Raw genomic sequence first — 13595 nt, forward strand, 5'->3', positions numbered from 1 at the left:
GCTGGTAATAAGAATTAACATTAACAATTATTTTAAGCATGTATAATCGTATATTTAAAATAATTATCCATAATAATGGTATCCTATCAATAGTATCATTGATAATTGTTAATATCGATCATAGATGTTTAATAATTAATCATATTACTCCTAATACCGCAGGGGGTGTACAACTACCTGTGATGTTGTTCCTAATATCCAGGGACAGAGAGCATGGGATGTTGTTCCTAATTATCAAGGAGGGGAGAGTGTAATATTACTCCCAATATGGCAGGGTGTATACATCCCCCCCAAGGCATTGTTCTTGCCATTCAAAACGAGAGAGAATGACATGACCCCAGATATCGAAGAAAGTGCAAACCCACGTATGATATTCTTTCTAATATCCAGAAAGGAAGAAGAGGATAGTAATCCTCATATGGCAGGAGGGGTACACTCACTCTGATATTTTTCCAAATATGCCGGGGGGAAAGAGGATAATTGCATTCTCAATATCGCACCAAGGGTTATACACCCCGTGTGAGATGGTCCTTCATGTTTCAAGGCGGGAGGGATGATATTATGACATATATGGCAGAAAGCGTACACTCCCCAGGGATATTGTTCCCATGATCCTGGAGGGAAGGGGATGATATTACTTTAAATATTACAGAAGGTGTACACGCCCCCAGTGATATTGTTTCTAATTTCCACGTGGGAGAGGAAGATATGACACCCAATAATGCAGGGAGTAGAAACAATCCTGGGATATTCTTCTTAACGTTCAGGGAGGAAGAGGATGATATTACTCCCAATACAGACGGGTGTACACCCTCTGACGGTGTACACACTGAGGGTATACAACCATCTGTGAAAGAGTTCATAATTTCCAGAGGGGGAGATGATATTATTCGCAATATCATAAACAGGCTGTGAGTCCACCATGGCCCCTAACAGCCAGTGGGATAAGGGGTGGCTATTAGTCCCCACCTTGTGGGGGGTGCCTCACCCCCCTGCGAGGTGACTCCTAATAGCCAGAGGGGGAGAGGGGGTGGTGATTAGTCCCCATCTCGCGGGGGGTGCCTCACTGCCCTGCGATGTGGCTCTTAATATCCGGGGGGGAGAGGGGGTGGCTGTTAGTCCTCACATCGTGGGGGCGGTCCTAAAATAAAATGCATGTTAACTATTTAAAGGTGTGAATTTTATTACATATAGAAAAATGTGTGTTTAGCGTACAAATGTGTGCATTTATGTCAAATACATGAAAACACATAATCCAGGTGTTTCGGTTCATACCACTGTAGAGACTTTTCGGTTTCTTTTCATACAACTGCCCAACTGGGGCCCAGAACCAACACCCACCAGCTGTGTCACTGCATCTGTTGTTTTACTGTCACACACCGGCCCTACCCCACAAAAAAAAAAGGAAAAAAAAAGCCATGGCACGTAATTAATAACTAATTTTACAACATTATTAGAGATGACTTGTGGTCGTCTTTGAAGAGATTGCAGCATGTGAAGAATTTCAAATACAACTATGTTCTGGGTCTCCTGATCTAAGGACCTGTCCACACTGGTGGCTTTAGCAGTGCTTCATGCAAACTTCCAGAAGGCATGTGTGTCATGTCTAAGAGCAAACTAGAGTTCACGCCTCAGCACTGTGTGCCTCCTCTTTCTTCCGTCCCACAGGCACCGTCTTCTCCCAAGGAGCTGGTGCTGTGCTCTGAGGCTCTGTCCCACCAGTCCCTGCCAAGTCCCTGGTGCCATTGTGGAGAACCAGTCTCCGTCTGTCAAAGTGTGTTGTGCAGAAAACAACTCATCCAAATCTGTTTAAAAACCACACATTTGCGACGCCTATAGGCCTCAGAAGGTGGAGGCAGACAGGTAAAAGCAGCTGCCATGGGGGCTGAAGATCAAGCCGGTCTGTCTGGCGACTGATGGGCACTGTCGGCAGTGAGCCACTGTACATTTAGCGAGGCTGTCTGGCCCCTCACCTCTGCCAAGCCTCCACCCATCGAGTCTGGCCTGGATTCTCACACGCCTGTACAGCCTTCATCTGGTTCATAACTCAGCTCACAAAGGGCCCCATACAAAGGCCCCCGTACCGCGGCAAGGATGGCGGTAGTCACGCCTGTGGCCGTTTATCCTCTCTGCATCTAGCTCCTCTTCCTGAGGCAACAGCACCTCTGAAGTCACAGTCTGGCCTTCCAACTCTCCCCCGTCCAGGGCTTCTTGGCATGTTGCTCTGCTGCACACACCTCAGCAAATACTGCTGATTAGCCAGAATCACCCAGAAATCTCTTAACCTCGATTCTGACTGCTTTTATAATTTGTAATATTTGTACTTCTGGTGTGATTTGAGGAACAACAAATTTTAAAATTAGAGAAGATGTGGTTTTTATTCTCTCCTTTCTACTTGCAACCTTGAAAATTCAAGTAGCAGCAAGGGTTTGTTGAAAGTAACTTCCACCAAATAGAACCTATTCCAAATGTACTACAGAGTGTCAAATAACCACATAGATGTAAAATAGACATGCAGACACAGATATCAAATCCAATGGTTAAACCAAACTGAGAAATGCTTGCCAGTTTGATAGGACTTCTGAAACTTGACAAAAATGTTGGCTAAGGGATACAAGATGCTATGAGATGAGTGAAATGTTTGGCCTAGAACCACAGGCTCTCTCCTCTTTACAGCAGAAAATCCATAAGGAAGTCAAATCTAAAAGAACCAGGTACCATTGAACGGCATAATCAGTCATCCTTCCCATCCCTGGGCCAGCTGCGGTGAGTACAGCCAGTCGTTCACCAACATCCATCATCCATCCTCCAGGCCATGGCTACACTTTACTCCCAGGCTCCCTGCCATTATGTAGATTAGGTAAATCATGGCCACTCTCGCCTTAATCCTACCCCCGCCAGCGTGGCAATCACTCAGTCCCAACCACAGCCAGGACAGCCGTGTCCGTGGGAACACAGAGCAGGGGTCTGAAAGGAACCTGGATCTCTGAATACCTCATGGAGCAGTCACCAGCCTGGAACATCCTCCCTGACAGGTTTGCAAGAGAGAAAAACTCCTTGGTTCCTCAAGCTACAATACTGCAGAGTCTCAGGTCACAGCATCCTTACCTACCCTCGTCAGGAACCGTTCATGCTCATCAAGATATGAGAACAAAACTGGAGTGGCACAGTCACACACACCCAGAACGCAGACCACCTGCTGCTCACATTCATCGTATTAACACCAAAAAGCCACCGTGGTGGATATCCTGGATGTGGACACTCGGCGGCTTTTTGCTGGAGATGCGCTTTGTGCATTTATCGCATGACCATCTTGGCATCAGGAGCTGCTGCGCAGATGGCAGCTGTGCACGTCACAGGGAGTCTCACTCGCTGGACTCTCAGCCAGCTCCCACTATCAGTGCCCGCAGAGTCCTCTCCTCTGGGAGAACGTGCTTAGACGCCACAGTGTCCTGTGGATCCACACAACCGCGCTGTCCTCCCTGGCCACTGTGCCTCTCCACTGTGTCCACACAGGCCTCCCTGTCCTCTGTGCTTATCGCGGCTCCAATAGTCCTCCCTGTCTACCTGTTGGGGCTCGGATAGGCCTCCTTGTCCACCTGCGAGGCCCGTGCACTGCAAGATTACACCATTCCAAGGCTGCTCGATGAGGCTTCACACAGGGACATTGTATTTCATTCACTGCTAGGTTCTACACTGACTTTTATGACCCCAGGGAAGGACTAAGACTTAAATAGAACAGGGGCTAGGTGATACAAACCGCCGCTGTAATCAGCACATAACAAGACCAGGCCACAGGAAGCAAGAAGCAGCCCTCGGCCACAGCCTGTTACACAAGTCGCTGACATCTCTGTCCAACATGGATAAAAAGACCTTCTTTCCTCCGAAGTCTAAAGCAACATATCCCCCCATCTGACAGTAATTCTGTTGTACATTTAACTTCATCTTGCTCTTCTAAGTGACTGTTCACGGTCTTAACACCTGTACAAGAATTTCTCAGTTGCTGAACCACTGTTAGTTATTCAGCAGATAAAATGGCAGCAGATTGTACCCCAGGAAGAAACACACCCAGTCACGGGCGCAGAACGGGACATCAACACAAACCGTTTCCCAGAAAAAAACGCATCTCTGCTTTAGGACATACCATCCCCGGTCTCCATGAGCTCCGCGTTGCCATACTTGTGCGCTGTCCGGGACCCCGTGGAACCCTGTGGTCGCTCCATCTGTATGGAGTGCTCTGAGGTGTACGTGGTTACGTCAGGACGTGCAGAATGATTTTCTGTAAAGAAGCACATCATGAGTGTTTCTGGTGGTTGTGGCATTTGCTCTGCAGGTTGAGCAAGCCATAACTTAGGAAGAGACCGGAGCGCGGGCGCTCACCCTGGGGGTGCCGTGAGAAGCCAAAGCCGATCTCAGCCATGTCTGCCACACACATCCGGCACAAAGGGGGACCCCAGCATAACTCATGTTGCCGAAAATGGAGCAGAGTTCGGTGAAACCTCAATTTCCTAACAGGAGCCACGTCAGCGGCATTTTAACTAGAATAACGTTAGACCGGCAATGGCAGGGCGCCAGGAAGCGTGTGTGTGTTCATGGAAGGGTCCCGTTTCCTGTCGGCCACCGTCCACACAGCCCAGGGCTTTACTCGCCCTTTGGAGCCCAGGGCCTGGAATTGGAAACCCAGCTCTGGAAACTTCTGGGGATTTGGGGATGTCCCTTAAGCTCTCCGTGCCTCAGTTTCTTCATCAAATGGGAACAGTAATGGCTATGACCATGTAGGGTCCGGGGTGGGGTTTGGCCAGTGTGACTATGTTGTGACTGGACTCCTTAGAACACTCACGCACACGCACGATCACAGATGCTAAGTTCTCGTTCACAGGCTTCTGATTATCTCAGAAGGTCAAATGCATACCTGACTTTTTAATTCTCTTGTTTTGCCACACAAAATATTTCTCCTCTTCAAGTTTCATTATTTTGTCATGGCTTTTCCAAAAGACTCCCAAACTTATAGAAAATTTCCAGATAGTCTAGGAGGATTATCTTTGTGCCCAATTAGAAATTACCGGAACGCGATCACCCGAGAGTTACATTTGGGTCACACTGAGCCCTGAGGTACATGAGTTAGGAGCCCCTCATAGTTTGGATAAATTAATTCTTTGTACTAAAACTTCCTCCAGTATTGAAAGGGTAAACCCACAAAGGGAGGCCCAAGTGCAGTGATTCATTTATTCAAAAGTACGTGTTTTCCTTGGTAAGATTCTGTGTATTTTCTTAAAATTGAATGAAATCCGAGGATACAAATGCTTCCACCAAGAGGCAGAGGTGGTGTCTGGCCTCCCCGTTCACGTCTGGCAGAGCCACTATCCTGCGATCCAATATACACATGGAATTTTATTATGGAAAAATATGTAGCAGTCACACATTTCTGTTCAATGTTTAGCCTACTGTGATTTCAGGTAGGGTTATTAATTCACATAAACGAGTGTATATGTTCCTGAAACTGTCAAACTGAAGTTTAATACTGCTGTGCATTTGAGTACTACTTTGCAAACTTTTAGAGAGTATTTCTGTTTTCTCCTTTATACTCACAACAGTTGAGAGAGAAAAATTATTTTTTTCAATTTTTTTTCCCTCACTCAAAGCCTAAAGCAAGGACAAAGGACTTCAATAACCCAGCAGCAGTTATTGGGAAAAGTGAGACAGACCCAGCTCTCCTGACAGCAAACTCCTGTTCCAGACAGAAAACAGCTGACGCTTTCAGTGTCAGTGAGCACCGAAGGGGCTGGGACCCAAGTCAATCCGAAACGCCTCTGGGTGTCAAGGAGTCAGTGATCTAGAAGTGAACATTCTGGGGTTCTGGGGTGTCTGTCGGCTGTCTGATCACACGTCACGTCCACCTGCTTCCCACTGACGGTTTTGCAGAGATCAGGCTTTCCTGTGGTAGCTGGTGCCGGGAGGGTCTGAGCCTGTGGCTCGTGCTCTGTTATCGGCGACTTGGTTCACAGTCGTCTCCGGTTACTGCTTTAATAGAGACACACACCAAATCCTATTCAACCCAAGTCCCATACTTGATGGAAAACATTTTCTCCTGAACCATTCAAAGGCAGAGCGACGCGAGGCTCATCATGGCTCCCCTACGCGTGGGCTCTACCTCTAGTAATTCTCACTTCACTCCTTTTCCACGGCATCTTCAAACGTTGTAGGGCAGTGATCCTAACTTCGTTCTTTTTCTAACACAGAGGATCTCCCTTGTCATAGAACCTACACAAAACAGTGCGCCACGCCCAAGAAATCTGAACACCTGTGGCAGACAGCAGCGTAAAGCAGCCGTGGTTAAAGCCCTCGTTTCCATCAATGACTCCCGTGGTCAGGAGGAGCACACTTTAAAACCCTGTCCTATTGACTGGGACTGTTAAGGTTTCACAAAGGAGCATAAGTGAGAAGAAAAGATGGGAGTGGATATGGCTGCAGGATTCCCCAGTAGAAAGGCCCCTGGAATTCCAGTTGTGGGAGGGACCTGGGCATGAGAAGCAGTAAAGGAGCTTCCAGAAACAATCCAACCAAAGCACCCCAGGGGCCAGAGGGGCTCTGCGCTCTTTCCACCAAGGGATTCCACAGCCATGATGCAAACAGAGGAAAACCTGCACCCACAAAGGCATTTAGACAACAGGCACAGAAAGACACGGTGAAGCGTGCTCACCTATGTGGGTTTGGGCCATGACCTCCGCCAGCCTGTGGGCAGCCCCGCTGCCCCTGCTCTGCATGGAGGACGAGGAGGTCGAGGAGGTGGAGGAGGTCGAGGAGGTGGAGGAGGTCGAGGAGGTGGAGGACGTGGTGGAGCCATGGATGGCCTGACTGATCCAGTGCTCCATGTTGATGCAACCCTGGCTGGAGGTCGGGGTGCCTTGGGAGTCCCCCTGCACTGAGTGTTCGTCTTCTGAGCCAGGAGAGGTATCTTTGTAAGAAGAAAAACGATTTGCTATGTATTGCAGCAGAAACATGCACCACAATCTCAGTCCCTCAAACACAGATTTACTTCACGCAAGTCTGAACAGTTGTTCAATGACTTTTTGCTGTAGACACTGTTGAGAATTTAAACCACTTTTCAGACAATGAACCATTTAACTTTAGCATGATGAATTTTGCTTCCAAAACACCTTAAACAAACGTGCTATAAGATGATTGATACTGTCATCTCAAAGGTGCACTGACACATTTCCTCTACACAGTAGTTTGGGAAGAAACCAAGTGTTTTCTTGTGTCAGTCAGAAAGTGAGAGGGCAAGGGGAGGCGGAGGGCCTGTGTGGCTCTCAGGAGTCTCAGTGTGACTATGTTTACCCCTTGTTAGTCCTGAGATGCTCTTCTGGGCTCTGATTTATTTCTACATTGGTGTATGTGTTACATACTCATGCAGGTGATTTCTCCGTCTGTGTGTTAGTTACCATACAGCTGATTTATTTGTATGTCCGTGTGTTAGATGCCCATGCAGCTGATTTATTTCCACATCGGTGTGTTAGATGCCCATGCAGCTGATTTATTTCTACATCAGTGTGTTAGATACCCATGCAAGTGATTTCTGCGTCACTGTGTTCGATACCCATGAGGGTGATGGATTTTCTACGTCTGTGTGTTCAATACGAATGCAGCTCTCTAAGGATCAAGACGCTGATGATGGTAACAGGAGAGAAAGCAGAATATGCCTCACATGGAGCGGCCCCTCCACCTCCCCATTTTCCTCCGGGGCACACGACAAACCCTCATGTCACATTTTACACTCTCATCTACTCACTTTTACAGAATTCGTCTCTTATACATTCTCATTATTGATTTTTCTATCTACAAATTGAGTATCTTGGATTATGATAAAATACATCCATTTTTTCACTCTAATTCAGGAGAACATTTTTCATTTAATAACTTTTCATGCAGTACCAAGGTTTTTGGGAATAAATTGCTGGTGTATTTGTTAAACTTCAACCTAAGAATGACACTCAGAATCCTACTTACAGGTGAGTGATGGGAGGTGCTGGCTCACGTGAGCAGCTCCAGATCATTGGGTGAGAGGAGGAGTCACAGCAAATAAGCTTAAAACACAGGTTTGCTTCTTAAAAGACACTAATAGCAAACAATATTCACACTTATTACCACTGTCACATGACTTATGCTGTCTGGGAATTTTTAAAGTTTACTTGTTAGACAAGCAATGATATTAGGAGCCTGAAAATTCTCTATCACCTTGCTTTTTTTTCTTTTGAGACAGAGTCTTGCTCTGTTGCCCAGGGTGGAGTGCAGTGGCATGATCTCAGCTCACAGTAACCTCTCACTCCCAGGCTCAAGCGATTCTCCTGCCTCAGCCTCCCAAGTAACTGAGATTACAGGCACGTGCCACCATGCCTGGCTCATTTTTGTATTTGTAGCAGAAACAGGGTTTCATCATGTTGGCCAGGCTGGTCTCAATCTCCTGACCTCGTGACCCGCCTGCCTCGGCCTCCCAAACCGCTGGGATTACAGGCGTGAGCCACTGCGCCTGGCCCACCCTGCCTTTTAAGAAAACTTACACAATTTATATCAAAGTAAAAGTAAAACTGACACAGCCTTGAGACTTTTGAGAAAGGTACACAACCAGGTGTCCATATGGCGCACAACCATCTCCCCAGAACGTCTTCTCACAACCCTTTCCAATCTTTCATTCCTCACTCCCACCTACCTTTTCCAAGAAACCTGCAGAATAATGTGATATAGACACTCGACAGAATAGCAGCAAACCAAGCAAGCAGCATATGAAATGCAAGCAGCATGACCAGTGATGACTAGAATTACACAGCATGGGGACAGGAAGTTGATTTAACATTCAAAAGTGAATTAATGTCATACACAATATAGAATTACGGAGTAGAACCGCAAGTTGGCCTTAAGAGACATAGAAAAGTACTGACAAATTCAAGAGAATGAAACTCAACAAACCAGGAATAGAAGGCAATTTCCTCAACCTGTTAAAGTATATTCGTGAAAAGCCACAGCTAACGTTGTATTCAATGGTAAACAATAGAATGCATTTTCCCTAAGATGGAGAACAAGACAAAGATGTCCCCTCTTGCCACTATTATTCAACATTATCTGGTAGGTTCTAGCTGGAGAAATAATTTAACAAATTTAGTAGTAAAGACATTCCGATTAGAAAGGAATAAAAGTGTCTTTATTCATAGATGACAAGACCTTGAGATGTAGAAAATGGCAAGAAATACACCAAAAATGTTTGCATTACTAAAACAAAGTTTGATGAGGTCACAGAAGATAAAGATATACATACACTAGCAATAAACAACCTGAAAATAAAATTAAGAAAATCGTTCCATTCACAATAGCATCAAAAGCATGAAATACTCAGCTGAACTTCTAACAAAAAGGCGCACAATGACAACTATAAAACATTACTGAGAGAAATTAAAGATCCAAATAAATGGAAACTAAATAAATGGAGGCAGATTCATGATCGTGAATTGGAAAACTCAGCATTATCAAGACAATTCTTCCCAAACTGTTCCATTAATTCAAGGCACTGCCTAATAAAATCCCAGAAGGCTGTGTGTGAAATGGAAAACTTATTCTCAATTTTATCTGGAAATATAAAGGACCTACAATAGCCAAAATCATTTTGAAAAAGGAAAACAAAGTTGGAGGACTTCACTATCTGATTGCAAAACTTAACATAAAGTCATGGTTATCAAGGCAGTGGTATTAGCACAAAAATAGACACGTACATCAAAGGAACAGAATTAAACTCAGAAATAAAGCCTTATATTTATGGTTAATTTATTTTTGACAAAGGTCTCAAGACAATTCAGTAAGAGAAAGGTAGTTTGTTTTTTCAACAAATGTTGCTGGGGCAACTGGGTACCCACACACCAAAAAGAAAAAGCGTGGGAAAAAAAATCCCCCAAACCAAACCAAAACAAATAAAAATCCCACTTAGATCCCTACTGCACACACAAAAATTAACTCCAAATGGATCACAGACCTAAAGGAAAGAACAGTAAGACCATGAGACTTCTAAAACTTCCAATAACACAATCCATAAAAATCAGTAAAATGGACTTCATTAAAACAGAAAACTGAAGTTTTAAAGGATGATTATCTCCCTATAGCTAATGTAACAAATTACCTTGATCTTAGGGGCTTATAACAAGACACGAATCTATTATCCTACTGATGGAGAAGACAAAAGTGTAAAATCTAAGTGTCAGCAGAACTACGTTCCTTCTGGAGGCGTCAAAGGAAAATCCATTTCTTTACCTTTCCCAACTTCTAGAGGCCACCTGTGTCCCTGACTCCTGGCCCCTCTTCATCTTTAAAGGGCATCACTCCAGTCTCCAGTTCTTTTCTCTTGTAAGAACCTTCTTGATTACAGTGGGTCTACCGACTTAAACCAGGATAATGGTCCCATCTCAAGATCTTAAATTAATCAGCTGCAAAATCCCTTTTGCCACTTCAGGCAACAGGTTCATAAGTTCCGTGGAATAGGACCTGGGTATCTTGGGGGAAAGGCTTTGTTCTGTCTGCTACATAATAGTTTGTTCTTTCACTGAGAAACGTTACATCTGTAAAAGTCTTATATTCAGATTGTATAAGGCACCTATAACCCATAAGACGACAACCAACCCATTTAAAACGTGAGCAAAAAGCCTGAACATTTTACCAATATATACAAATGGCTATGGATAGGAATTAGCACATTAAAAGCTAATAAGCACATTAAAAATGCTTAGCATCATTCATTGTTGCAAAGTAAATACACAATGATATACCATTTCACATCAATTAGAATGGTAAAAATCAAAACATCAACAATAACTATCGGTGGTGATGATGTGGAGAAACTGGGATGCGCATATGCTGCTGGTGGAAGTGTGAAATGGTGCAGTTATTTTGTAAATAATTTGGCAGTTTTTAAAAAGCTAAACCTAAACTTACAATAAGACTCAATCATGCTACTTGGCATCCACTTCAGATAAAGGAAATTATATGCATACACAAAGATATGTACCTAAATGTCGACAGCAGCTGAATACTGGAAACAATGAATAACCAACTGGTAAATGAATAAACAGAATGTATCATATCTATCAAATAGAATATGAATAAATATTAAGGAATAAACTACCGATGGATGGTACAGCAAGGACTTCAAAACAGGTAAAGGAGGCATAGAGAAGCATGTACAATTTATGATTTTATATCATAAAATTGTAAGATCATTAAAAAACAAAAGCCATAAAATCATAGAGTAAAATATTCTATGATTTTATATGCTACAAAATTTAGAGCGCACTGTTATGATTTCTAGGGTTCTTTTTCATAGAGCTAACCTTTCATCTGATATCGTTTGCAATCAGCCAAGTACATTCTTTAGCACGTTTATAGTGTAGTTCTGCTGATAACACATTCTCTCAGCTTTCATGTTTGGGAATGTGTTGTTTCACCCGTTTATAAAGGAGATTTTCCCTGGATATGAGTTGACAGGCCTTTCTCCTGCTTTTAGTGCTTTAAAAAATGTCTTTCCATGGTCTTCTGGTCTCCACTGTGTCTTCACAGAAGTCACGCGTTGTTCAAATGCTTCTCTGGTGTGTCACGTGTCTTTTTCTTCTGAGTCCTTTCGGGATCTCCTCTTCATCTTGGGATTTCAGTACTTTGGCTATCATGAACGTGGATGTGATTTTTGTTATACTTGTTCTGCTTGGAATTCACTGAACTTCTCAGGGCCGGACACAGGTGGTTTGACATCAATCTGAGAAAATTTGGACTCCTTTTTTTCAAAGGTTCCTGCTCTTCTCTCTCTTTTCCTTCTTGTATTACAAGTATATTGACATATCACAGGAGCTTGAGGTTCTGTTGGCTTTTCTTTCATTTTGTTTCTCTGGGCTTCACCTTGGTTAATTCCTTTTCATCTTCCTTCTCCAACCTGTTAAGCCCATCAGCGCCATTTCATCTCAGTGTCATATTTTCCAGCTTTACAGTGATGTCTCATGTATACCCTATATAGGTACACCATCTCCTATCATCGACATTGCCTACCAGACTGGTACATTTGTCACAACTGATACTTCTACAGTGAAACATCATTACCACTCCAACTCCATCATTCACATCAGGGTTCATTCTTCGTGTTGTACAATATATGGGTCTGGACAAATGCATAATATGTATCCACCATTACAGTATCATACAGAGATCACATGATATTAAAAATTCTCCTGCTCTGCCTATTCATCCCTGCCTCCCCCTGGCAACCACTGATCTTACAGTCTCCATAGTCTTGCCTTTTCCAGGATGTTGTAAAGCTGGAATCATACAACAACCTTTTCAGATTGGTTCTTTCACTTAGCAATATGCCCTTTAAGTTTCCTCCGTGTCTTTTTATGGATAGCTCATTTATTTTCAGCCTCAAATAATATCCCATTGTCTGGATGTACCACAGCTCACTTATACATTCACCTACTGAGGGGCACTGTGGTTGCTTCCAAGTTTTGGCAACTATGAATAAGGCTGCTCTAAATATCTACGTGCAGGCTTTGTGTGTAGACATAAGTTTTCAACTGCTTTGAGCAAATGCCAAGGAATCTAATTGCTTTATCATATGGTGAGAGTATATTTAGTTTTGTAAGAAACCACCAATCTGTCTTCCTAAAGGCCGTTCTATTTTGCATTAAGACCAGCAATGATTGAGAGACAATTCCCACAGCTCCACGTCTTCACAGGCTTTGGTGTTGATAGTGTTCTGGATTCTGGCGTAGTGATATCTTACTGTTGCTTTAATCTGCATTTCTCTATGACACATGATGTGAAGCATGATTTCATACGTCGATTTGCCATCTCTATATCTTCTTAGATGAGGCATCTGTTAGTCTTTGACCCATTAATGTGATGAATTACGTTAATTGGCTTTTCAATGTTAAACCAGCTTTGGATATGTGACATTCCATGTGGTTTTAGTGCACAATTTTTGTTAGATTTAATTTGCTAATATTTTATTGAAGATTACTGCATCTATGTTCATGAGAGATGTTCTGTAGTTTTCTTGTAATATTTTGTTATTAAAATGGTATTTGATATTAAAATGATGCTGGCTCTATAGAATGAGTTAAGAAGCATTCCTCAGCTTCTATGTTCTGAAAGAGATTGTAGATAATTGGTATAATTTCTTCTTAGATATTTGGTAGAATTCACCAGTGAACCCATCTGGGCCTGGCACTTCCTGTTTTGAAAGGTTATTAACCACTGATTCAATTTAACAGATAAAGGCCTATACAGATCGTTTCTTCCTGTTCAAATTTTGGCAGATTCTGTCTTTAAAGAAATTGGTTCATTTCATCCACGTTATCAAATTTGTGGCCATAGAGTTGTTCATAATTTTTATTATCCTTTTAATGTCCATGGGATCTGTAGTTATGTCCCTTATTTCATTTCTGATATTGGTAATTTATCTGCTGTATTTTATTTTTTCTTGTTAGAGGCTTACAGATTTTCTCTCAAAGAACCAGCTTTTGGTTTCATTGATTTTTCTCTACTGATATTCTGTTTTCAATGTATTGATTTCT

At 43.1% G+C, this 13595-nt stretch overlaps 1 protein-coding gene across 6 annotated transcripts in view; it reads right to left on the reverse strand.

Moving 5' to 3' along the window:
• Nucleotides 1–982: 982 nt before the first annotated feature.
• Nucleotides 983–13595, reverse strand: part of LOC139361431 (disco-interacting protein 2 homolog C-like) — a 95671-nt gene continuing 83058 nt past the window's right edge. For all 6 annotated transcript variants that reach the window (XM_071090025.1, XM_071090027.1, XM_071090024.1 and 3 more), the window contains 2 exons: nt 6701–6955; nt 983–4279 (listed from right to left, as the gene is read on the reverse strand). In XM_071090025.1, coding sequence (XP_070946126.1) covers nt 4134–4279; nt 6701–6955 — 401 coding nt within the window. In that variant the 3' untranslated portion in view covers nt 983–4133. The remainder of the gene's footprint in view (nt 4280–6700; nt 6956–13595) is intronic.

The sequence above is a fragment of the Macaca nemestrina genome, unplaced genomic scaffold (assembly GCF_043159975.1).
Source record: "Macaca nemestrina isolate mMacNem1 unplaced genomic scaffold, mMacNem.hap1 Scaffold_49, whole genome shotgun sequence".
NCBI lineage: Eukaryota > Metazoa > Chordata > Mammalia > Primates > Cercopithecidae > Macaca > Macaca nemestrina.